At 37.0% G+C, this 27,517-nt stretch overlaps 2 protein-coding genes across 7 annotated transcripts in view; both read right to left on the bottom strand.

The window, feature by feature from the left end:
* Window positions 1–590: 590 nt before the first annotated feature.
* TM4SF18 (transmembrane 4 L six family member 18) lies at window positions 591–12,135 on the bottom strand. 2 transcript variants are annotated; one of them, XM_032225465.1, is made up of 5 exons: window positions 10,748–12,135; window positions 8,989–9,078; window positions 2,188–2,330; window positions 1,404–1,584; window positions 591–936 (listed from the first exon to the last, which is right to left on the bottom strand). In XM_032225465.1, exons 1-5 carry the CDS (start codon window positions 10,922–10,924, stop codon window positions 922–924), a joined length of 606 nt encoding a protein of 201 aa, XP_032081356.1. In that variant the 5' UTR covers window positions 10,925–12,135; the 3' UTR covers window positions 591–921. The 2 variants fall into 2 exon arrangements, with proteins under 2 accessions (XP_032081356.1, XP_032081358.1); XM_032225467.1 differs by lacking the exon at window positions 8,989–9,078.
* A 5,497-nt stretch (window positions 12,136–17,632) lies between these two features.
* LOC116514268 (glutathione hydrolase-like YwrD proenzyme) overlaps window positions 17,633–27,517 on the bottom strand; it is a 36,178-nt gene continuing 26,293 nt past the window's right edge. For all 5 annotated transcript variants that reach the window (XM_032225783.1, XM_032225781.1, XM_032225784.1 and 2 more), the window contains 5 exons: window positions 26,527–26,698; window positions 23,830–23,992; window positions 22,901–23,071; window positions 22,181–22,265; window positions 17,633–18,631 (listed from right to left, as the gene is read on the bottom strand). In XM_032225783.1, the coding sequence (XP_032081674.1) occupies window positions 18,399–18,631; window positions 22,181–22,265; window positions 22,901–23,071; window positions 23,830–23,992; window positions 26,527–26,698 (824 nt within the window). In that variant the 3' untranslated portion in view covers window positions 17,633–18,398. The remainder of the gene's footprint in view (window positions 18,632–22,180; window positions 22,266–22,900; window positions 23,072–23,829; window positions 23,993–26,526; window positions 26,699–27,517) is intronic.

Raw genomic sequence — 27,517 nt, forward strand, 5'->3', positions numbered from 1 at the left:
AAAAAAAGAGAGTGTAAGTAGACCTTGACTTATAACTGCAACTGGGACCAGAATTTCTGTTGCTAAGAAAAGTGCTTATTAAGTGAATCTTAGTCACTTAAACAAATCTGGCTTCCCCATTGACTTCGTCTGGAGAGGTCGCGAATATCACTTGACCCAACATGTGTGACTATTGTAAAGCCAGTTGCTAAACGAACGGTTGTAAGTTGAGAACTTCTTGTATGTGATCAGAAGAATGTGAAGAGGAACAAAGAATCTTTGTTAGTATTGAATGTGGGTTTTTTATTACTCACTGTAGAGAAGGAGCCAAAGTAAATATAACTGTATTTCGTTAAGGCAAATTAGGGACCATTCCAGTGTTCTTGCTCAATGAATGAAGTAGTAGAGCAAGTCTATTCTTATGGCTTTCTACATGCAAAAGACATTCCCCAAATCTCATCTCAGATTTTTACATTTCTCCCAACAACTGTGCAGGGGAAGTTTTATTCAGTTGTTCATTTAATCATGCTAAATCCCATTTGTGATACAAAAAAAGTGTATTCCAAATATAAGTTTATCTCTTTACTAAGAATGTTTTTGTTCACAATAACTTATTGAACTAAATATTTATTCATGTGGTATTGATGCTAAGTGCTTTATATTATGCAAACACACAAAAAAATCTTCATTTTTCAAGAGCCTCACAATATAGATACCGAACAAATGCAAGAAAGGGAAAAGGTATGCAAACAGGCAACAAAAAAAAACAGTCTATCCAAAAACTGTACACTTTAGCTGAAGCAACATAAATAATATGTTGGGGAAACATTGGCAGTTCTTCTTGTGTTCCCACAGAAACAAAAGAGCCTGCTTTAAAAATTAATATCAAAATGCATGCTCAGAGATATGATGGAATCAGGGTGGAGTCATTCCCCAAGGTTGTTAGATCAGTGCAGGCTGTAAAAAGAACAGAAAGATATGAGATTTTAATGGACGTTTATTTAGGATATATTGCCGAGCTTGTGAGATGATTGCACTGACAGCTGGGTTTTGGGGGTTTTTTTTGTTACGTCAGTTACTGATTTATATTCATTGAAGGATTGTTGTAATACTGTGTGTTTTCAATCATTGCTAGCCACCCAGATTCATGATGTTGAGATGGGCATGTTATACCCAATAACATAAATAATAAAATAAATGCATTTATATCCTAATTATTTCAATCAAGACAACTGATTCTACTGGGCACAAAAGATCTCCCTGTGAGTTCACCTTGGACCACAATACAAAAGTCTCATTTGATCACTGACTGAATCAGTGGTTTTAGAAGCATATGAATACTTGGTCAACTTGGAAGAATAAAAATAACATAAGCAGTTATGGTAATTTTTTTTAAAAAAACTTTATGGACATTGTTTTCTTACCTGAACAAAGATGGGATAATTTCCACACAGGATTTGCCTTAATTCTGCAATTATTTTCAGAAGGCAGATCAAGATTTGGAGGCCACTGAGAACTATCAGAATAGACAACAAAATGATGTTCCAATCCACTACATAAGCAGGCTCAGTGCATTTGGACCAGGAAGTAGGATCCATGAGGTAACTATTAGAAGAAACAGTAGTATAAAGAAAATAGGAGTTACTATGAATATACAGTAGGTACTGTAAAAGACCTGTCAGGTTGTCTTATCATACACAGTTATCAGCCCAAGGACTCTTCGTCCATTCATCTATCACAGCCATCCCCAACCTTTCCATCTTTGCGGACCAGCGGTAGGGGGAAGAGGGAATAGTTATGTGCGAGTGGCAGACACACGCTGCTGCATGTGGGTGAGCTGTGGGCACACGCGCCCACCACTCACATAAATGGAGTTCCGCACACACACATGCTCACCTGCTGCTTGCACAGGTGGAGTTGCGCGGACATGCACACTCGCCACTTCTGAACAAGCTGAGGCCTGGTAATGGGCCTCAGCCCGAGGATTGGGAACCCCTGATCTATCAGACTTCCAGAGATGAATAGAGGGAGGGCGAAAAAATCTGGACTTGTCTGAATGAAGCTATTGTGAACATACAAAAGAGAAACAGCCACAACCCAATCCTTGTAAGATCAGAGGGCGACATCAATTGGCCATTTCATTTACATATTTGGCAGAAGACATCAATGAAATCTAAAATTAGCTTTACAGAGAAGCCTGTTTCTTACCTGCCTGCTGTGCTTTTGAAAGCATATTCCCAGCCAGCTGAGGTTTTGCAGTATGGGCCTTGCACTAAGCTCAAAGCAGATATGATCAGACTGTAGCCAGAGAATGCAATCCCTAGTAGGGAAAGCACAACAGAAATGAAACGCTGCATTAAAAGAAGAAGAAGAAGCAGAGTGAGAGGGAGTGAAAAAATTCCATCATTACAGGGAACGAACTATGTACATCAGACCTGGGCATTTTAATGGCCCCTGGACCACATTTGCGCTTTGGCTGTTCCTTTTGAAGTCAGTTGGAGATCAGAAATCAAATGTAAATAAATGCACACAATACAACTTGCTTTTATTTTGAAAGCAACTTTTTTTTTAATTTATGTATGCCTGTGTTTACGCACCTTCACAGTCCTATTGGTTTGGCTCTCCACAATTCCAGTTTCTCATGTGGCCCCTTGGGATTGCTTAATTGCCGACTCCTAATCTACATCTTTAGATATATCTTAGCCTTTGATCAAGGGTAGAAAGCAGTATAGTTGGGAAGATAGGTAGTGCTGGACGAAAACTTAACACACTGTCCACTTGTAGAACACATGTTGCATTTCTCCTTAGCTAATCAGAGGACTTGGTTGATAGACGTATAGTTGTGTCCTGTGGTTGGGCAAGGCTGGACGTCATGAGCATTCTACTTGCAAGCCTCAAAGTGATATTGTACATGTGATTCTAGCAAGCTCCCTCATACTCCCCAATCCCCCTTTACCAACCTCTCTACAACCTTGATATCTGGCGTGTTGTGCTCCAAATGATGATCCGTTTGTATTCAAAAGTCCCACAAGATATTATTATTATTATTGTACAATTGTATCACAGCGGCCAGTTGTTTCGCCGGATTTGGCATTGGTTACTAGTCGGGCCCCACCCAGGGGCCTAGGACGTCGTAACGTATTTTCGTAATATGCGTGCAGATCCAAGCAGTGCGGCTTTTTGCATTTTGATGGTGATTTTGTCAATTTTTAACTGTTTTAAATGTAATTCCAGTGCTTTTGGAATAGCACCCAGTGTGCCAATTACCACTGGAATTACCACTGCTGGTTTGTGCCATAGTCGTTGAATTTCGATTTTTAAGTCCTGGTATCTTGCGATTTTTTCATGTTCCTTCTCGGCGACCCTGCTATCACCTGGTATTGCGATGTCTATGATTGTGACCTTATTTTTCTCAACCAGTGTGATGTCTGGTGTATTATGCGCCAGTATTTTGTCGGTTTGTATACGGAAATCCCACAAGATCTTGACCATCTGATTTTCGGTGACTTTTTCAGGCTGATGTTCCCACCAGTTTGTTGCTGTTTTAATATTATAATTTTTGCACAAATTCCAATGGATCATTTGTGCTACTGAATTGTGCCGCAATTTATAATCAGTCTGCGTGATTTTTTTACAGCAGCTGAGTATGTGATCAACAGTTTCATCAGCTTCTTTGCAAAGTCTGCATTTGGCATCATCAGAGGATTTTTCGATTTTGGCCTTAATGGCATTTGTGCGGATAGCTTGTTCTTGTGCAGCCAGGATTATTGACTCTGTTTCTTTCTTTAATGTACCTGTTTTTAACCATAACCAAGTTTGTTCACTGTCCACTTTATCTTTTATTTTTTCCAGAAATTGACCATGCAGTGCTTTGTTCTGCCAACTCTCCATTCTTGATTTTATCACATCTTTTCTGTATTCTTGTTTTGTCTGTTGGGCCTTCAGTAGATTTTTGTTCTTTACTTCGATTAATAGATGTTCTTGAGTGTCTTTTAAATAATCAGCCAGTGCATGTTTTTCTTCTTCAACTGTTTGCTTCACTTGTAATAATCCTCTGCCACCTGATTTTCGGGGAAGATATAGTCTATCAGTATCACCACGTGGATGTAAACTGTAGTGTATTGTCATTAGTTTCCTGGTTTTTCGGTCCAAAAGGTCCAAATCAGCTTGTGTCCAGTTAACTATGCCAGCTGTGTATCTTATAACTGGTATTGCCCAGGTATTTATGGCCTTGATTGTATTTCCACCATTCAATTTAGATTTTAAAATTTTCCTAACTCTGTTGGTGTACTCTCGCCTGACAATAGTTTTTACTTCTCCATGCTTGATGTTATCCAACTGCAGAATGCCTAAGTATTTGTAGGCTTCATTTTCTTTGCATTTAATTAGTTGGCCATTGGGCATTTCAATTCCCTCAGATGCAGTGATTTTGCCCCTTTTTATGGATACAGTGGCGCATTTTTCCATGCCAAACTGCATTGAAATATCGGTGCTGAATACTCGGACTGTATTTGTCAATGATTGGATTTCTATTTCTGACTTTCCATAGAGTTTCAAATCATCCATATATAGTAAATGCGAAATTTTTTCAGCTTTTTTGGCTGTTTGGTAGCCTAATTTCATTTTTTTTAAGATTACTGATAGTGGGATCATTGCGATGATGAAGAGAAGAGGTGAAAGTGAATCACCCTGGAAAATTCCTCGCTTGATATTAACCATTCCGTAGCTCTCATTCCCTACTGCCAACTCAGTTCTCCATTGTTTCATTGCCTTTTCAGTAAAGGATGTAATATTTTTGCTAATGCCAGTTGTTTCTAAGCATTTTATGATCCAACTATGTGGCAGTGAGTCAAATGCCTTTTTGTAATCAATCCAGACCATATTCAAGTTCGTTTTTCTGTTCTTACAATTTTCTAATATCATTTTATCAATTAGAAGCTGATCTTTTGTGCCCCTGCTCCTTCTTTTGTTGCCTTTTTGCTCTACTGGCAAGATGTTGTTTGTTTCCAAATAATCCATCATGTTATCTGCAATAATGCCTGTGAGTAATTTGAAGGTTGTTGGTAAGCATGTTATTGGTCTATAGTTTTCAGGTGTTGTTCCTTTAGTTGGATCTTTCTGAATCAAGTATGTTTTTCCAGTTGTCAACCATTCATCAATTTGGCCCTTTTGTAAAATTTCATTCAGTTGCCTGGCCAATATTGCATGTAAACTGGTCAGATATTTGAGCCAGAAACCATGTAATTGGTCCTTTCCAGGTGATGTCCAATTCTTTACCTTTTTAACTCGATTTTTGATCATCTCAGTTGTTATTTCTAATACTTGCATTTGTTTGTTGCCAATGCTTTTCTCAAAGTCATGTATCCACTTTGCTTCCTTGTTGTAGTCCTTTGCATTTTCCCACAATTCTTTCCAGAATTCAACTGTGGCCTGCTTTTCTGGTTTTTCACTTTTGGTGTCACCATTCACATTAAGACTTTGATAAAAACGCCGTTGGTCTGATCGAAATTGCTGATTTTGTTTATGTTGGATGATTGGTGCCGCATATCTTTCAATTTTTCTAGCTGTTGCTGTTATCTGCTGTTTTACAATCTCTACAGCTTCATTGATGTTTCTTGTATCCAATCTATATCTTCTGATTAGCCGATCTATGGTTTTGTTGTTTTTAAGCCGTTGCTCATGCATGTTCTTTAAGTTACTAGCATCTGCCCTTAATTTTTTTATTTTTTGTTCTAGACGGATTTTCCACTTTGGCTTTGATGCTTTTTCTGTTGTGTGACTAGGTACTTTAATTTTAATGCCTAGTTCGTTAGTGACTATTACAGCTGCGCTGTACATTAACTGGTTTGTTTCCAAGATGGATCCCGGTTCAATTGTTGAAAACACTGCATTAACCATTTTCATGATAGGGGCCAAAATTTTCTTAGGCACAGTTTTTAGTGATGGTAAACGTTGCCTTTCCTCATTAAGCAGAAAATGCTCCATGATCTTATCCTTCAATTCTTTTTGTTTTTGAGTTAGTTCATCAGTTGGTTCAGTGATAACTGGTTCTAGTGGTGGTGATGTTATTTCCTCCCTGAGAGCTTCTTCTGGGAGTTCTACTATAGTGTCTTTAGTTGTGTCTTGAATATCAGTTATTTCCGCTTGTGATATTGTTTTTTGGGTTTTGCAATTTGCCTGAATCTCCTCATGTTCAACTTCACTAAACACTTTATTCCGTATAATAAATCGCCTTTGATCTGCTAGTCGTTGTTCACTAACATTAGAATCTGGATATTGTTGTTTCCATAATTCATACATTCGCTTTAAATATCCTCTTTTTTCTGGCTCTGAGTTGTAGTAACAGGCCATTATGGCACGGTTTTCATCTGCACTATATTTTTGTCGTTTTGTTGGCTGGTCCACTTGTAGCCCACTTGTCGACGGATGTCCAGGGACCCCAACATCCGCCGCGGCCCTTGTTAACCCGCGCGACGACCGATGCGGTATGGAATTCTTATTCGTTTTTTTCACCATATTGTATGGGTTGGCGGGGTTTTTTTTTACGGGACCAGATGCCAACCTGATCCCAACCTTCCTCCTTTCTCATCCGGGCTTGGGACCGGCAACGGCGGAGTTTTTTTATTATTATTATTATTATTATTATTATTATTATTATTATTATTATTATTATTATTATTATTATGTGGTTAATCTTTGGTGAGATTCACAGCCTTTGGGGCTGGTTGGTAGCTCAACAGCTCGAGTCCTAACCAAGGACCTACTGTTAAGGTAATGTCGGAGGATATAAGATGTTCCAAATAGTGTGGTTTTTTGTAGAATCAGAATGTTCGAGTCTGATAAATTTAAATTTTCCAAATAGTGAGGTAACCCTTTGGGTATTGCTCCAAGAGCTCCAATTACAATTGGGACAACACACGATTTTGTTTTCCACAGTTGCTCAACTTCAATTTGCAAGTCCCGGTACTTTGTGATTTTCTCTTGCTGTTCATCTTCAATTCGTGCATCTCTAGGTATTGCAATGTCAATGAACTATTATTATTACTATTACTATTACTATTACTATTATTATTATTATTGCTGGCAGCAACCCGTATAAACATTAGCACCAGTCAATGGTATTAGTGACACATTTTAAATGTTCAGTTGACTGAGTTTCATATTTAATGAATAAAAGAGATAATGATGATGATGATATCGGCAGTTTAAGTCAAGTGTTTCGTTTGAAAATAACACCAATGTATAAATAAGGCAAAAGTAAACAGAATTAGTACAGAATGCCCTTTGCAACTGATTAAATCTATGTGGTAATTTGTGAGCTTCATCATGCCATTTTGCAAATGCTGTATGTGTCCTTCACCTCCCAAAGGTTGGATTCCAAGCCAAATTTAGCAAACTGCCTGAGAGTTTCAAGCACTATTAGATCTGTTGCCTGTAAAGCCAGTAGTCTAGTTTGGGTTGATATGACATGAAAAGAATTAATATAACCCTACTTTGTTGCTATAACCATCATCAAAGAGTAGGGTGAAAGAATATTGGCAATTTGCTTTTTCAAATGGCATTTTCTCTGTTGAAGTTAGGCTAGTCCAAATGGAACAGACATCTCTCCTCTAAATTGGAAAATTTAGCAAACATTATTTTATTTATGAGCCAATAAAATTCCTTATCAGCTCTTCTTGTTGCTACCAAAAATACAACCATTCAAGTTTTGCTCTTGTTTATATTCAAAATCATGGCATTTGGATGCCACCAATGTTGCCCAATGATATGGCCGTAAATGAGTCATAGTCACATAGATGAGTTTGTAGCAAATTTGAATGACTCTCTCAGAATATGTTCTTAGTCACTGCACGACATCACTTCTCTTTTTTTTTTAAATTAACTGTTCATGTACTTACATTTACAAAACACAGGTTGTTTTCAACTTATGACCACAATTGAGCTCAAAATTTATGTTGCTAAGTGAGAAATTTGTTACATGAGTTTTGCCCCATTTTACGACTTTTATTTTCTTGTTAAGTGAATCACTGCAGTTGTTCAATTAGTAACATGGTTAAGTGAATCTGGTTTCCCCATTGACTTTGCTTGTCAGAAGGATTCAAAAGGTGATCACATGAGATGATGGTGGGACACTGCAACTGTCATAAATGTGAATCAGTTGTCAATATCCAAAAGTAAATCACATGACTGAGGGGATGCTACAGCAGTCATAATGTGGAAAATCATCATATCATTTTTTTCAGTGCCAGTTTAAGAGTCACTAAATGAACTGCTCTAACCCAAGGACTACCTGTATTATTTTTCCCACTTACTGTGTATGTCATCAAGCAAATGCATCACTCCATATAAATAAGATTGTCTTATTTTTAATGTGACATCTCATAAAACACCAAACTGATCCTTAAACTCTCCAAGACCATGATGATCTCATAGAGTTAGGCTCTTCATGTGACTGAAGATGACAGAAAGGGCACTGTTATGTCATGCTTATCGGGAGGAAGACAGTATGATTGTTGTGGCAATAGTTTTAGGGACTTGCACTGCTAAGCCTGAGCCAAGATGTGGAATTAAGGAAAATATTAATTATTCATTTAAAGCAGGATGATAGGCCAATTATCTTTGTATTGCTTTCCCCTCAATACCGTAGTGCACATTATGTTCATCTTCACTAATATAATTGTTCCAACGGACTTGGAGACCATGAGATTGCAGAACAGTTCTTAACAGAGAGACAGAAGTTTAGGGAATAACAGTTGGCAACAATTCTAAAGTTATGTCTGTTGATACTAATCCATCTATTTCAGAATGGGGACCAGCTATTTTTCCTGTTCTTGTTTGTTCAGCTTCGCAGATTTGCTGTAGAGATAACAAACAAAGGGTCTCTGTCTCTTTTTTTTAATCTCCATCACAGACTAAGGAAGGAAACAACAGCAGAGGGTCAGAAGTGTCAAAAGAGGAAGGAAGGTCTTTTTAAAGCAAAAACGCTACATTTGCAAACCATACACTCACTCTATATGTTCTGGTGCAGCTTTCACTTTGGAAGCATTCAAAAAAGGTATCCCGGTCCAGAATTACCAGAAGTGCTGCTAGAATAAGAATCTAGAAGAAAGTAGCACAGAACATACTGAGTATGAGAACATTAAACTTACAAAATCCTTCCTTCAGAAATTTATATTCTAATTAAATAATACATGATTTTGAGTAGATACTTAGCATATTTGACTGAAAGTATAGAACCAAGATTATATCAGAAATGCTTTCTTCCAAAATAAACAGAAGGAAAACCTAGGGTTGCCTGTGTGCTCCTCATAATCATGGATAATTAAGAGATGTAGAACTTATGCATGAACATTCAACTTATGCTCAACATTGCCAATAGTTTCATCTTTGGATATGGTACTTGCTGTACTTCCCTTACTGTACGGTATTCAATGTTTAAAATATAGAACATATAATGTTAGCTTTTGAAAGACAGCTACAAATCTAGTAAGACAGAAACACAAAAGAATGGATAATTCCGAAAAGGAAATATTCTAAGTTCCATTGGTGGTGTATATATAATAGAATTGGTACCAGTGGGCATTTTTTCCTGTTTTCTTTAGTGGCGGGGAACCTTTATCTTTGTTCTGTTCATGGTTGCCAAGGAAAGGAATAACCACCCTTCCTGACATCAAAACTGCCAGATATTTTGCATTTGAATTACATTTAAAGAAAAAAAAATCCTAAATTTATCAGTATCAGTTTAGAAACAAAGAATCTCTCTCCCATTTCACATTCTGGCTGGGATGCTGGGAGTCTGGCTATCTGGCTTATCAGAGGTTAAAATAGGATGGTTTGTTCAAAAGAAGGCATTGTATTTGAAGAAACTGACATTTCCCAAATGATCATCATAAAATATGAATTTTATGAAAGGGCCAACCAGGTTCTCTTTTCATTCGTAATGCTCACTTTTTTCCCCAACACTACTTCAATCTCTTTTTTTCTTGTTAAGGCTCACAACTGCATTCATAAAATTAAACATTGGGAATTGATTTCTTAGATATCAAATGCAGACATTCTTGAATATGCCTTGAGGATCCCACAATTGACTTAAAGAGATAAAAATACAGCAAATCTAGTATATTAATTTTAAAACAAGCCAAATATTGGTTGCCACAATTAAACATAGAGCCAATTTTTGTATTTTTTAAAATCAAAGGTCAGTCATCTTATTGAGTTCAATAGCTTTGGAACATCAGGAATGTGAAATACAAACATATACTTTAATTCTACAGCTCAAAGCTGTTTGAAATATATCTTCAAAATAGGAAATTAAGATAGAAGACTTTTGAAATAAAAGAATAAATAAAGATATATTAGTGCAATTTCATTCCAACTAAATTTCACTTGTTTTACACACACACACACACACACACACACACACACACAAGAATTAGTTTTAATCCATGTCCTCAATCATTATTATATTAATCCTACAAATATATTTAATGATCTATATGGTGTTTAAACTACCTCTGAAAGGGGCGGGGGAGGAAAAATCAAATTACATTGTAAAAAATCCCTCTATCAATATTTAAATACACAATTACAGTACAGTGACATGTTGTGATTGGCTGTTATATTGCTTCCAAAATACAGTTGTTATTTTGATTCTCTCCCTTTATACCCTCTTTCCTGGAGGACACCCCCCCCCATCTACCATCTGAGATCAGAGTCCTGCGGAGAAAATAAAAAGATGTATATAGCTAATTGGAGAAGCCATACTTACCATAATACCTGAGAAACAGATTCCTTCAAAATGCCACACATAGTTGGTGTGATTATTGCTGGAAGCATATGAAGATTTCCCATCAGGAAAATATAGGAGAATATTTATAACAATACTCCACAGTGCCAGAGGAATCAACAGGCAACTCAAACAGCCGCTGCATTTTTGTAAGCCCATGTCAGAAGATCAGAGAAAGCAGTGGATAAAGTCTTTCTCGAGTTTTCAAAAGCTCTTGTTTCCTTGGTTGAATGGAGGCATTTTGCATTTACATGAATCAGTTGCTGGGGTATGTTTCTTGCCTGACAGGTCCAGTTCCTGACAAATGCAAGTATTGACGTTGTAGAACAATACAGTTAAACAAATAGCACTGACTGAATCCTTGTCCTAGCCTGAGAAGTGGGAGGGTGGTGGTGGAAGTAGGGCTGGGCGTTCCTCTGGATAACTTTATTTGTAAAGGGAATTCCCCATGGTTCTACTCAAGACACCTCAATCAATCTTAGAAAGAAAGCATTCATCTGAAAGGAAAAAGTAAGAATTGAATGTGTGTAATAAGGAAGTAGAGAGTGACTGCTTTTTATCTACATAGCAGCATGTAATCTAATTAGCACTTAATTGAAATGTATCCATCCAACCATAGAGTTTGCATCTTACTTGGAAACTACTGGCCCTAGTTGAGGAAGACCCTAGATTTAATATTTACTATTCTCATAAAAAATACACTTGAATCCAATTTAAAAGGGTTAAGGGTGATTAACTTGATACTATTTCATGCTTTCACATAGCCCAGGGAAAGTTTATTGTTTCTTAGACTGAAGAAACATTGGTATTTCAGTGTGCAGAGAAAAAGCCATACAGGAGATTTGTTAGCCACATTCAGTAAATGTGAGTAAAGCAAGCTACGGGGGAAATATTCAAGAGCTATTTTCCAGAGTCTCAATTTATAATGGGTATAAATTGCAGCTACCTAGATTTTGTTTAAATATAAGAAAAATATTATTGATGATATGATCTGTGCAACAGTGGAAGAATCTACCTATGGGTTTTGTGGGTTCATCTCTAAAGAGTTTTATAAAAGACTGGAGAGCTATCTTTGATAGATGGTTTAATTAGTGCTTCTATAAATTGTGAGTAAATAATCCTTATGGTTTCTTCCAAATCTAGAGTTTTATGTTTCAATGATAGTAGAAATGCAACCATTTTTTTCTTAATGCTCGCACTTTCTATTGGAAGACTTCTGGATTGGCTGGTTAGATCCGATAGCACCTAGGCTGGACTATTCACGAAAAGATTTCACAATTTAACTGGCAGCATTGAATTGTGGTGAAGATTAGAATGCAGTATTGCAGGTTAATTCAGCTCACCGCCAGGAGTTCGATCCTGAGCAGCTCAGCATTGGCACATCCTTTCATCCTTCTGAGGTTCGTAAAATGAGGACCCAGGTTGTTGGGAGCAATATGCTGAGTCTGTAAACCGCTTACAGTGCTTTATAGCACTATGAAGTGGTATATAAGTCAAATTGCTATTGCATTGTGGATAGCTATAGCCATTAAAGTTAATTGAATGATTACTGCTGGGAAACAGTGGTAAAAAAGACTAGAGAGACTCTAAGAAGGAAGTATTTGGGGCAGAACAGCATGACTTCGTACTCTGGATGAGGAGATGTAAAAATAAAATTAAAACGAATTCAAGTTTCCAGATAATTAAACATATATATTTGAACCAGGATTAAGTTTTTGGTCATCCCCAAATAATATAAATCTTTCCCACAATGATCACAAGATCAAATCAACTTCAATTCATTTGCCAAATTAAAATTATTATTTTCAAATATTCTAGAAGTAATTAGCTTGAATAATATTAATATTCAATGTAAAATAGGACTCTGTTCATGCAGGAATCAGAAATAAATTTGTCACAACTAAAATAGTATTTCAGACATGGTGCTAAATACAAATATGTTATTTCATATGTATTCCGTTACAATTATGCTTGTGTGAGCAAGACTATTTTTAAATTACAGATACAGAAATAAGACTGAGTTGATTTGTGAATTAACTTTTATGAAATTAACATGAACCAACAATAAACTGGGTGTAAAGGGACTTTTTTCTAAGTAATTAGGTATGGAATTGTAGTCTAAGAATAAAGAATATGTGCTACCTTCACACCTGAACAAACCACCATAAAAAGCCAAATAAAGGCAGGATTCTTGGAGAATAATTACCTATACCTATTTGAAAAACTACAGCACTTGGATTCACACAGTAAGACAAACTGAAGGCTAGCCCATGCACAAAAATGCATCTTCTAATTTTCTCAAATGGAAAGGAGAATATAAATAATTAGATAAAAATAAAAGTTCCTTAAACTTTAGATCCGAGGTATAAAAGCTAAAGAACAAAAAGAAAAGTATGAATCAATGTTTGGATGTGACAGAAACAAATATAGGAATAGAAAGATATGGTGTTGATGCAAACTAAATTTAATAGAATTTATTTTATGTTTTGGTCTTAATTCATTTGGCTAAGTATTTCTGCACTCCACATACTTTTGTGTTGTGGCCCAGCAGATGCTGTTGGAGCTGCCACCAGACTCCGACAGTGAGGGGCCCTCTCAGTCGGCTCTGGATGATGTGGAGGACCCTGGACAGGGTTCCGACTCCGAGCAGGGTGCAGAGAGGCTGGTTGGCCACCAGGAGGCACCTGAGCCTTGGACCAGTGGGGAGGAGATAAGGGAGAGTGAGCCAGAGGCCAGCAGTGAGTTGTTCCTGGATGCATGCCATTGAAGAGCTACTAGGTGTCAGGAACAATTACGCAATTACAGGAGGTGATTGTACTCAGCTGGTGGTCATTAGGCTCCTCTCCAGACTATAAAAAGCTACTTGTGCACATGGCCCTCTTTGCAGAAGTCAACACAGGATTGAATGTCGGAGGACAGTACTGGGAGCTTGGCAGGCTGGATTGCTGCCAAGCCTTATCTGTTTGTTTTGCTTGGCTTTCAGCCACTGAGGTTTTGGTGTCTTGTTATTAAAGGACATTCTATTTAAGCTTGTCTCGGCATTTGTTACTGGACAGAGGAGGGGGTCAGAACACTTTTGTATTTCTGCACTCTACATACTTTAGTTTACATAAAAAGGAGCAAGATTATGAGAATGCTTGGGACAAGGTAGGTATAAAAAGTCTGAAGATGAGAAAAGGACTTTGCATCAGTCTTGACTCCTGGTGACCAACTCAAGAAGTCCCTGCAGTTTTCTTGGCAAGATCTTTCTTCTTAAGGCCAAGAGAATGAGAGGCTCAACGTTTCTAGCTTTCTAGCCTGTGAAACTGCCATCAGTGTTTAACAATCACAATTAGGGAAGGTTTCTGGAGTTGCACAAAGGAACTTGTGGGTCATCCCTAGTGAATAAAACCTTGGGAAAACAGGGAAAACTATAGCATTGATGATTACCAGACCAGATATAAACATCTGAATTATATTCAAGACAATCTCATACTTATCCATTTAAAGTATGCTGTCATTGATTTCCATATGAATAAATGTTCAAGTGGATATAGGATTTAACCTAAATAACACATTGTTTCATTATATTCGATTACTAAATATACCGATAAAGTTTTGCATGTAGGTAACAAAATTTTATTGTATCTGATTCTTTTTAAAAAATTCTTTTAAGTTTTAGACAAACAATTAAACAGGAACAGGTTTTAAACAAACAAACAGGAATAAGGCTTGTAATATGAGCCAGTGTTGAGCTAATAATAAAAATAATATTTGCCAAATGTAATTTTACAGCTGGTTCTCACACATACAACCATCACAGTGTGCCTGGAACTGTGCTTCACAACCAACTTCTGACAAGCACAGTCAATGGAGAAGCCATCATGTAAAGTCTTGTGTAATATGTATAGTCTTGTGACTATAGGACAATGTGTGAAAAACGCTGCCTATATTTCATACATGGGAACTATTTCATGGAATTTGCTCTTTTCTGCTCCCCTCCCCTGTATCATTATTTGGAAGGAGTTGCTTTTAAGGTGGATAAGCAATACTTGACCTTTCACTAAAGGCTACAATAAAACCATGGTGTGTGTGTGGGGGGACTCTTCCCAAGTTAAGTAGATGTTGGCCTTCATGATTTCCTCCAAAATACAATAATATCCTTCCCCTTCCAATCTTATCTGATTAAGCAGGATTTTTAAGTGATAGCATTTTGGCTTTGATGCAGTTAAGTCAGAGGCAAAGACTCCTGTTTTTACTCTAAAGAAGGGGAAGTTTGCATCCTATCCAGCTGAATATCAAACTGTGAGAACTTCCTCCATCTGCTCTATTCAGTAACATCCTCTTTCAGTAGCTACTAATGTCTAGACTTTAGAACTGATTTTGATAACACGAAGTTGCATAAAATAAATTAAATAACTAGCTATTATCAGAACAATTGACCAGCACATTCTACTTCAAAAGTATCCTTGGCCCTGTTTAGTATTTATTTTGTTCACCGTCCCAGAGTTTTGGTAGATCGGCAGCTACTGTATATAAAATTTATTTTTAAAAGTTTATTAATCAAATATATATGCTGCCCATCTCACTGATAAGGCAACTTTAAAAATAAAATGAAAGTAACCTATTTTCTATTTGCAAATATTGCTTCAGAGGCAAGCCTAGTGTTACAAAAAAAAGTTAAGTATGAATATTATACATCCAAAACTTCTATTCACGTCTATTCATTTTTGCCAATTCCCACACCGCTTCCTCCCCTTCTGTAGTTTAGCACACTGTTTCTAAATATCACCTGTTAGGGATGTAATCCTAGTGTTGGGCTGGCAATATATATTTGTATGTGTGTGTATGTGTGTGTGTGTGTGTATGTATGTGTGTGTATGTGTGTGTGTGTATATATATATACATATATACATACATACATACACACATATATACATACATACATACACACACACACGTGTGTGTGTGTGTGTGTGTTTGTGTGTGTGTATGTGTATATATGTGTATATATATATTTAGAGTTACAACCTCCGGTATGCCCAAATATGGGAGGAAGATCACTACTTCCATTCTCTGTCCATCGGCTCGTCACAAGAGACCATCCAGACAGAAACCCAATATTTTTACTGTTGCCTTTGTTACATTTGTGTATTTGTGCTAATAAATAAATAAAGGGAGATTAGTATAGATTTATTTCAAGCTATTTAGCTCTCAACAGCTAGCCATACCCTTACTGGGATTCTAACCTGTGCTGTATTGCATCTTAGGCAGATGTGTTAACCACTAAGCCACAGAGTTCGACTCCTTATCAGCTGAGCCGGGGTGAAAGGTATCTATTTAGAGTTACAACCCCCGGTATGCCCAAATATGGGAGGAAGATCACTACTTCCATTCTCTATCCATCAGCTCGTCACAAGAGACCATCCAGACAGAAACCCAATAAGGGTATGGCTAGCTGATGAAAGCTAAATAGCTTGAAATAGATCTATACTAGTCTCCCTTTATTTATTTATCAGCACAAATATAACATATATATATATATTTATGTATGTATGTATGTATATATATATATATATATATATATATATATATATATATATATATATATATATATATATGAGAGTTGAATACTGTATATCAGTATTCAACTCATATATGTACTCATATATAGAGTACATATATGTACTCTATATACAGTTGAATACTGTATATCGGATGGTGGCTACTCTGTATGTTAGTTACCTGTATACATGGTGAATCGTGAGTTGAGCATCTGTAAACCAATGTGTTGTATCATAGACTGTGTATATAATTCAAGAATACTTATCGCTTGTTTTGGAAAATGTTTATCCTACTTTATTTTTGTTAAAACGAGTAAAGTTATCTTGTTTTAACTTCGGCGGCTGCTATTGATAGTGTGACTATTCAGCGGCACATTTCTTGCTACCTTCTGCTGCTCAACTCTGCTACTCAACTCTAGTCTCCAAAAGGAGATATTCTTAACATCCTTTAGGAGATCAGCAGAGTAGAGTGACAGGAAAGCCCTGTTTTATGAACTCTGCTCCTTTCACTAAAAGGAAGTTAAAATCAAATCCAACTTTTTAAATTAGCCTTCCTGTATAACAGCAGAACAATATGAAATGTACATTATATGCAGTAAATAAAGATTGAAATTTGATTTTACACATAAAATCTTACTGTAGCATTTACAATGCTAAGAATTTAGCATTTTTTTCACTTTCAATAATCATTTTAAATTACTTTCAATAATACTTTTTTCTTATCAAAAATGAGATAAAGAAAAATCTTTTAAAAATATTTCAGCAGATATAAGGCATTCCTGAATACAAAGTGTGAATTTTAAGACTCCTTTCTGTCTTTTAAATGTTTATGTATTTCTTACGTAATACATCCTACTAGAATATACTTTAAAGTAAATTCAGAAATATTATCCTAACAAAGGAAATCCTTTTTGTGGATATCTCTTATTTTCTGATTAGATAATTTATATTTACTTATAAAGAAGTGTAGCATAAAAATTTAAAAATACCAACATTCTCTCAGAATGCAGTAATGGTAGTTAATCAAACATATATATTAGGGAAGGCTAGGGAAGAAATAATGTGGGCTTGTCAGTTATTCAAATGTTTATATATTTGTTTTGAAGATCAAATACAATGTCAACAAAAACTTTATATTAGTGTGACTAAAAACCATTCATAAACATATTTTATAGTTAGTTTACACAAACACTAAATCATAATATGTTTTCAAAATAATATAGAATATGCAAACACATCTCAAAAAATAAAAATAAATGATTTTGCAACAAAGTATAACTGGATAACATAATTTACTGATTTTTATGTCTTGATTTAAAACTAGGTCTTTTCCTTTGAAACTTGGAATTCTGACTTCTGGTTTTGTTGTATGTTGCCCTTACTTTTCTTGATATTGGAAGAAAAGCATGGAGGAAACAAACCAAGAAGTGGTTTAAAAAAAAAATAGAATTACTTTTATCTTCCTGGTTTGTTTAATAAACCATGATTAAGCATTATGAGAAAAACCATGATTAAGCATTATGAGAAAAAAGCAACCAATATGCCCTAATCTGAGTAGCAGATGAGTATCCCATTATCCCAGGGGTGTCAAACTGGATTTCTTAGAGGGTCAGATCAGCATTGTTGTCCTCTGTGGGTTGGCCAGGGGTGGGGATGGGAGAGACAGGATGGATAGCAGTCGGGACAAACGCCTCCTGCAGCATTCTGCCAGCCAAAATGGGGCACAGAGGCCTAGCACGCGGCCTCCTGTGCCCAATTTTCAGCCTAGACGGCTTCCTGAAGAACTCTGCCAGCCAAATTGGGGTACGAGCAGGGCATTTTCACTAGCAGAGGCACTGTGGGCTGGTCCTTCGCTATTTCCAAGCCGGCCTGATCTAACATCCCACAGGTTTGACTGTGCCTTGAGTTTGACACCCCTGCAATATCCCATATTCCAGGCAAATAAATGAAATAACTGAACCTGGGGTTTCTTCGTGCAAAACATGGACTATTATCAAATTATGCCCCCTCTGTTTTCTAGTATATGATTATGCTATGTCACTTGGAAATCTGTTTCTATTCACTCAATCTTGCCATCTTTTCTTTTCATACTAGTATCCCAATGCACAACCATCAGCTCGAGGATCAGATCCAGCCCAAAGTACACTGTAGGAAGAAGAGAGGGATTGTTGTCTCCACCATTCTCCTTTGGTGATAATTTGACCACGTCCAAACATGCTCCTGGCATAACCAAGCACAGGTTCCTGGACATTATGGCCCATGGCTCTCAAATCATCTGCTATGTTTTGAGGAATGCCGTCTTCCAAGAACACCTGCCACGCACCTAATGATTAAAAGAACAGCATTCCAGATTTTATTTGCATATTTGAAATACTGAACAAATGTCCAATTATTTTACAAATACCACCTGACCCCAAAGCTAAAATATTATTTTCAGCACTTAAGCACGATCCCACAAAAGGAAAATAAAATATTCTCACTCATCGACACAGGAATAGGAAAAGGAATCTGAATTGGAAACATTTTTAAAGCAAGTCCTTTAAAATGATTAGATAACAGCTTTAACTTTGTAGCTAAGAAACAATCATCCTGCATCTTTACAACTGAGAGGAAAACAAGGTATCACTTCTGGAGGCACGAGATAAAAGTTTCCCTGTCCAATCATGTGTGACTCTAGGGAGCAGAGCACATCTTTGTTCTTTGGCAGAAGTAACCAGCATTGTCTGAAGGCATTTTCCGTGATCCTGTGGCCAGAATGGCTATATGCCAAAGAAGCACATAACGGTTACCTTCCCACAAAAGTGGTACCTATTAATCTACTTGCATTTGCATACATTTCAACTGGTAGGTGTGCAGGAGCCCTCATTCTATGTAGCTTCTTTATATAATATTAATGGGCAATTTTGTCCGCAATCTGTGGCAACACACAGCTACACATGACCAGACTTTTTAAACATATTGGATGTAGCCTGTATAATGCTGAACTGTAATGTTTAATGTGGCATCAGAAAACCAATACACAAAAATAATATTCATTGCATTTAATTTATTAAACTGGAATATATATTCAATTCTAAGACCTGTTTGGGTATAACAATTAAGGCACCAGGCTAAAAATCCAGGATACCGGAGAAGGGGGGCATGGCCAGCTTGACGTCACTCGTGTTGGGAATGCCTATGGTGGCCCAAGCGCTCTGCCAGCAAAAACAGACTCTGTTTTCACCTGCAATGGTCTCCTGAAACCTTCCGCCAGTGAAAACAGAGGTCAGGAGGGATGCAGGCAGCCCTCTCAAGTTCTATTTTTGCTGGCAGGAACTATGGGCTGGTCCTTTGGTGTTTTCAGGGCAGCCCATGGGTTGTGGGTCTTGAGTTTGACACACCTGGTCCAGACAGTTGCCAGGAGTCAAGACTGCCTTAAAGGAATACACACACACGCACACACAATACTTTTAAATAGTTTTTGTTGTGATACCAGCCACACAATTGCATAATTGCACTGAATATATGAAACTTTAAATAACTGATTTTATTTTATTTTATTTATCTCCTTTCCTTTTTTCTGTAATACTATGCAGAAGTGTATGCATAGCACACTATACTCAATCTCGATAAAATGGCCTAGATCTGTGATGGCGAACCTATGGCACACGTGCCACAGGTAGCATGCAGAGCCATTTGTCAGGACACACGAGGCTTGCCCTGACTTCAACCTTTTTTTGAGGCCATTTTTTGCCCTCCGGAGGTTTTCCTGAAGCTTCAGGAGCGCGAAAAACCAGCCCTACGGGCAAATTGGAAGTTCAGGAACAGACTTCCGGTTTGCTCATAGAGCCGTTTTTAACCCTCCAAAGCATTCAGGAGCCCTCAGGAGGCTTCCCTGAAGGTCTGGAGGGCTAAAACTGGCACTATGAGCAACCCGGAAGTACGTTCCTGAACTTCCAGTTTGCCCATAGAGCCAGTTTTTCGTGCTCCGGAGGCTTCAGGAAAAGCTCCTGAAGCCTCCGGAGGGCCTCCGGGGGGGGGGCAGGGAGGCTGTTTTCACCCTCCCCAGGCTCCTATAAAGCCTCTGGAACCTGGGGAGGGTGAAAAAAGCACGCCCAATAATGGGGGGGCTTGCTGGTTGTGCGCACATGCGCACTGTGGTCGTGCCCAAAGCATTATGGGTGTGGCACACCCGCACACGACCCCCCTGAGCTCTCCCACTTTTGACACATGAGCCAAAAAAGGTTCGCCATCACTGGCCTAGATGCTCAGGGTAAAATATATTCAGGCTAATTTTAGCCTTTCTGTCCATAATCCCTGTAAGAACAAACCCGCAAAGTGGGATAGGTTGAGAGAGAATTACAGATCCAAAATTACCCATGAGTTTCAATAGCCAGGTGGGATAACCCTGATCGAAGTCCAACATTTAACTGCTGCACTGCACATGTATGTGTCCTTCCTTCCTCTTCACTTTCACCCCTTATGCTTCAGTCAAGCAGACGAGGAAGGCTAGCTTATGCTTTAAGAACTTCCTACTAATAATGCAATTCATCAATAGAGATCTTTGTCCAGTTTGGTTCTGAATAAGCTCTTGGGTAAAAAGACATGCTTTCAAGTAGCCTTCACAAGCCTAGCATCAACAAAGGATCAAGAAAGTCAACATCCCCAAGGCCACCAGGTTAAGAAAGGATGTTTTAACAGACAATCCTGTGCAATTAGCTGTTAATGCTTGCTTATAAGTAAACCTTGTCTCATTTTGTCATCAGGAAATAGGTCTAAGTAGATGATATAACTGAGTACCCTTCAACTAAGATAAATACAAGACCGAAGCTCTGTGATATCTTAAAATTATGTTCCTATATATTGTAAATACAGAAAAATAAATGAACATATACATAGAACAAGAAAGGGAGGTGTGCTGGAACTGGGTTGTACTGGCTCATAAGAGGTGATTGGTAAACTGTTTGAAAAACTGTTAGTCAATTAAGACAGTTAAGCTAATATGCCTAGTGTGCTGACAATCTGTTCAATGGCTAGTGGTTCAGCACAGTGATGTCAGTGGAGCCACCTAAGCTAGTTCTTATATATTTACCAGCACATCATTATGTATATATAACACAGAGACTTATATACATACGTGAGCTTATGAAATTTATGTGAGCTTATGAAATTTATATTCTACTGTGCCTTCAGGATGGGTTCTCTTTTTTTTTGCTAAAGTCAAGTAGAGCCTAGATGGATTTTGGAAGTGGTTGGCCATTGCCTCCTTCCTAGGCTGAGAAGGGATGACTGGCCCAAAGTCCTGCAGCTAACTTTGTGCCTAAAGTGGATTTAGAACTCATGATCTCCCAGTTTCTAACCTGATGCCTTAACTCCTGCACCAAATTGGTTCTTTGGAAGTAGCATAAAGAAACTAAAATACATCATCAGAAGGAAATCTATTTGAGGGGGGGTTGAGATGGACAGCAGAAATTACAGGTTTCATTTGCCATTTCTTGCAAGCCTCTTTTTCTATGAGAGCTACATCTACTGCAGTCATTCGCCCAAGAGCATATCAGCAAAACAAAATCAGGCAAACGAAATAAAAGGAAAAACAAAGTAATAAAAAGAAACCAAATGCAACATAGGGTATGAAATACCATAGTACTGATTTCAACATACAGCAAACTGTGTGGTGTTTTATTCATTGCTACTGGGAGAAAATGAATCCATCATTGAATTTAATTATAGTAGAATACTTACTGCTATCCAAACTTGACCTATTAAATCTTAATCAGCAAGATTTTCTTGGCATCTTGGCACTGTGTCACTATAATGAGGGTCGGACAATTACTTCAGATTTCTTCCTGCTTATTCAGATAGAGGGAATATACATTCCATTTTATAGTCTTACCTTTTTTGCTATATTCTATATAAAAACGAGATGCATCCAAAGCCTCTTGTGGATTCTTTCCAAATTCAAACATATTTAGTAGTACCTATAGGAACATATAGAGGGAAATGCAAATCTACATTATTATGAAGGAATAATTCATTCATAAAATACCAACTATCTAGACAATATTGTTGCATAACAAATTTTTTTTTATATTTTGGCTATGTTCACCAAATCACTATCAAGGAAATTTGATTTATATCCTGCCTAAACATTAGATCCGGTGGAATATAGACTGAATGCTCAGCTGATTTTATTTTTTTATATACTTTTAAGTAAAAAAATAAATCAAAAGCCGGTATGTTACAAAGTATAATCCCACATTAAGCAAACAAACACACATTTCATAAAAGTCTCTGGTTATGATTATTAGTCAAATGAAAAGAATAGGCAGCTACAACTTTTTTTTGAAGTATGCTTGCTTTCCAGTGAAATGGGAATGGAGTTAGAAGAAACCATCTCAGTAATGATGGTGAAAAGCAATCACCACCCATGTACCAATTTTGCTGTTTTGTGCCTGACCTTGACTTCATAGCAGTTGTTTTGTGAGAATGCCCATGAAATTTTCCCCCAATTTGTGAAAAACATAAACTCTATTCAATCATGTAAGCTTTGAAGGGCAAACTATTTTCTGGCAACTAATACATTACACCCAGGAAGGACAGATACTGTACTTACTTGCACCTGACCTTGTGGTTGCATGAATCCTCCCATAACTCCAAAGCAGCACAAAAGGTCTCCAGTACCAGCTGCAGTGGCCAGAGCTGGTATAATTGTATGATAGGGCCGCTTCCCAGGGCCCAGGCAGTTTGGATGATCATGCTGTAGTGAAAAACCGGCTCCTCTGTTCTAGAGATAAATTAGTGCACTAAAAGTCATAGACAGGTAAAGCAATACATAGAGTTGAATTCTAGTTACCTGCAGCATTGCTAGAAGAGAACGTTGGTAGTTCAACATTGGACTGTGGGGTCCTTGGTACTCTCTGAGCTTGCTAATTTTCTTGTGGACATTACCAAACTGAATAACATAATTAATGCAAAGATGATGTTACCCAGTTTGGCTAATAAAACATCTACAAGAAAACAACCAAGCTCAGAGAGCACCAAAGACTCCATAGTTCAACCCTGAGCTACAAATATTCTCTTATTATTGATACAGGTAATAATAAAAAAAAAATGAAGCAAAACTGTAAAAAAGTAGCAGCACATTGGTTGATAATAATTTTAAAAAATGTATTAAAATAGACAACATTAAAATGAAGATAAAAAGATTCCTGATTACATGGTCTTTAAATAATCTGGAATAATATTTCAACAGTTTTTGAAAAGATTTCAGTGGGTAAGAGAAAATTTAAATAAAGAAGGAAAACTTCAAATAGAGAAGGAATTCTTGTACAAATGGATGAAGCTAAATCCTTGAGTTTTGCTGTATAGCCAACTAGTTTTCAATTTTTAAAAAAAGATACAAGAATTTGAAATGGCTACACTTGAATTAGGAACAATTTCAAGCCAATCCGGATATGAATTAGCAACACACCACACTGAAAAATTAATGCTAAAACAATCATTTCAAGCACATATTCCTTATGCTGAAAAATACTTTCTTACTTGCAAAGTAAATCCACAGCCCTCTGGCACCAGCCCTGCACCAAATCCTTTATACAGGCTGTTAGTGAAAGAGCAGGCATTGCCTTCAGCATCCACCACGTTAAAATAAACTGTGTCATTGCCCACCTGGAAGGGATTTCCATGACTATATTGGGCAATTGCTCTAGTGTCAGGAAAGAAAGCAGAAAACTTAAAACATTGGTATTGTTCGTAGTATTTACAAAAGTGAAGAGGACTGAAATTTGGTTGGAGAGATATTTCTCAATTTACTTACTTGAGAAAATTGTTTATTTCTATTGGGCCAGGGATCTACTTTTATGTATTTCTTGCAGCCAAAGTCCACAAAAACACTTGCAAATCACAGTAATATATTTTTTCAATTGTTGTTTTATTCTACTCTCACTCTATTTACAGTGATATAAATAGTACTGCTATGACTGCAAGAGAAGATGAGAAGAGGATTTTTTTGTCCAACTTTTTTCTCCTGTTTTAAAAAAAACTATGGAGACATAATGCACCTCCTGTATTATTTAATTATTTAATGCACCTCCTGTATTATTTAATTTTTGCGGACAACTGGTTTGGGAATCCAAAACATGTAGAAATGTTCTGGATTAGGGCTATAGAGCATTTTCTTTTTCAATTAAAGTGGCCAGTCAAGAAAACTTTCAACAATTTATTTACTCCAATGTGTACTGTAGAAAGTTGAAGCAAAGTTACATAGGAAATGATCAAATGACCTCCTGTGAACAGGTAACAACTGGATTGTTTTAAGAAGTGTTTCCACTGAGAGGTTAATCCCAAACGTAAGTCAGAGTAAGCAAACATTTTATCTAAAGTACACAGTATTGGTATTTTTAACAGATGGATCCTTGGGATTTTCAAGATGTGTTCTGGCATTATGGCCAATTTTAAAATATTCCAGCATAATGGTAAACACACTTGACAAAATTCCTTAAGTTTAAATTACCAACGCTGAGCACTTTTTAACAAAATATGATTCTAATACATAAATGTACATTTACTTTTTTCTCATTTTGACAAACTGTTCTCTGGATATATTTTGTTAGGTAATATTCCCCCACAACATACTCAAGCAGTGAATACCAAATCTAGATACCCATCAAATGACTTATCAGAAGCTAACATTATGAATTTCAAACTTGGGGAAAATCCAGAAGCTTTCAAATGAGCCAAGGTGGCGCAGTGGTTAAATGCAGCACTGCAGGCTACTGCTAGATCAGCAGGTCAGCGGTTCAAATCTCACCGGCTCAGGGTTGACTCAGCCTTCCATCCTTCCGAGGTGGGTAAAATGAGGACCCAGATTGTTGGGGGCAATATGCTGACTCTCTGTAAACCGCTTAGAGAGGCCTGAAAGGCCTATGAAGCGGTATATAAGTCTACTGCTATTGCTATAAAAAAATATATGTTTAAATGTGCATTCTGAAAACTAGCAACTTAAGGGGGCAACCCCTTCACACAAAATCCAAAGAGAACATGTTCAGTGCTGTAAAATGTCAATTGCAGCAGTCTACGGGGTCAGTGAGGAGACAGAGATAAAACCCTAGAGATACCCAAGGTCAACTGGAAAAGAATAAATGAGGATAAGTGGATAGTAGTGGGCTTTTTACTTAGAGAGAGGGTTTGACTTGAAACTAAGTTTTCATTAAAAAATAGATAGTCTATTGTATCTTATTCTTTAGATTGTGTGTACTAATAAAGCACACTTACTTCTTCACAGTCCTCTTTATCCTCTCCTCTGTCCAACCTAAATGCATATACCTTACTTCCTCATGCATTTCATCTAATTTTCCTATAAAACTATTCCTGATAAAAAATAAACTTTGTATTTGGTATATTAAGCAATGTAGAAGCATCATGGGTATACACAAGTTCTCCCTGCTTAATGACTGTCCTGTTTATTGACCATTCGAAATTACAGTAGCACTTAAAAAGAAACTTTATAATTGTGTCCCCACTTTTAGGACAGTGTCCCTCAGTTACAGGACCATGATTTGGGCATTTCATAACCAGTGGGTGTTTAAGACCGTCACAGCATCCTACAAGCATGTGATCACCATTTGTGATCTTCACAGCCGGCTTCCAACATGTACAGTCTACGAAGAAGTAAAATCACAAGTCACAAGTGACCATATTACTTATTGAGAGAATTGTCAGTCCCAATTCTGGTTGTTCAGTGAAGACTATTGTAGTATGATGATGATTGATGATGATGATGATTAGACTAGAGTAGATTAGAATGCTTTCCTCTTATTTTTCTTCAGAATAATCCTGTCAGGTTGGTTACATAGAGCCAAAATGACTCACCCAAAATTCCCCAGTAAGGTTCAATTTCAGAGGGTGGACCTTAACCCGAGTTTCCCATGCCAACTCTGCAACTTCTATGAAGAATTATTTTCTTATGAAGAATTATTCTCAGGTTTTCCAAGTGTAGATACTCCCAACCTATCTAAAATTAATTATGAAGCAAAATTGTTTTGAAAGCAGCTCATGCAGTTTGGAGAAAAACATCAATACCAACATAGCCAAGCACCTGGGACAGCTGGCAATCATTAACCTAACTTATTTGAAAAGAAAGCTGTAGCCAATAATAATTAACTCTGTGGTATTGTTTGATATTTAGTAATTAATTAATAAGTAGTGGCATTTATAAAAGCAAACAGGAGGACAGCTTACCTGTGTAAATTGATCAAATGTGAACGGTCTCTGGCATAAGATTTAGAAAGGAGCTGTGCTGTAGGCACTGTTCCTTTTTCCGGATCAGCACAAAACCAAAAACTATCAGTAAAGCTCAGCTTGAATGCTTCAATTAAAACGTGCAAGTAATGAGTAGAATTATGGTCCAGATCTGCAGAAATAAACCAACACAAATTATTGTTTGCAATTCATAAAATCCTTCATATGTATAGAGGTATAATTGTGTGTACAGTACTTACTGTTGAAAAACAGTGAACTGATTCATACATTGTTTTCTACACCAGAGGATGCTCTTTCCCCAGACATTTGGTTAGTGTGATTGAATCCTCTTTCCTTCATTTTCTTTGTTCCTGTTTATGATTTCTATCTCTGCTATCTTTGTTATCTCTTGTTTTTTTTTCTTCCTTTAAAAATGTTTTAATGATTATGTAAACCACCCAGAGTTGTTGGGAGCTGGGCAGCATATAAATTTAATGATGCACTGGATCTGCCCCATCGTCACCAGAGCATCTTCAGAAATTGTGACCAGTTTTTTCCAACTGACAGGGGGGAAGATTATGGGTTTAATGAAAAGTAGTCATATTAAGTGTATGTAATTAATTTAAATTAAATTTAAAAATGAATTCAATTTCATGTTTGACCCAGGTCCACTTCTTATTTTGGCCCTTCTATCGTACCACTCAGTTCCTGATTTTGGAAAAATATTTCCCTGAGAAATCAAAACAGACCTATATAGGGACAGCCTAGGACAAAAGTGCCATTCTTTTTTTTTGCTCCATCATCTTCTAAGGTCAACCTTTATTCTGCCTTTATTGCTGATTCTGATAGATCTTCCTCCTTGTTCCTCTTGTCTTTGAACTTTGGCATTTGCTATCAAAATGTATGTGCCATCTGCTCTTCTCATTCCAGCTGGCTTACAATATATGAGATAAAATGTTAATAAAATCAGTCCATAAAAGCTAATCTCCAA

This window comes from Thamnophis elegans, chromosome 10 (assembly GCF_009769535.1).
Source record: "Thamnophis elegans isolate rThaEle1 chromosome 10, rThaEle1.pri, whole genome shotgun sequence".
Lineage (NCBI taxonomy): Eukaryota > Metazoa > Chordata > Lepidosauria > Squamata > Colubridae > Thamnophis > Thamnophis elegans.

Excerpts from the sequence above, each read along its gene's own strand:
- TM4SF18 (XM_032225465.1), bottom strand. The coding sequence starts at position 10,924 with ATGGGCTTACAAAAATGCAGCGGCTGTTTGAGTTGCCTGTTGATTCCT. Across the intron at positions 9,079-10,747 it reads TCTGTTTCTCAGGTATTATG|ATTCTTATTCTAGCAGCACT; the intron begins GTAAGTATGGCT and ends ACTTTCTTCTAG. Across the intron at positions 1,585-2,187 it reads TTCAAAAGCACAGCAGGCAG|TTACCTCATGGATCCTACTT; the intron begins GTAAGAAACAGG and ends TTCTTCTAATAG.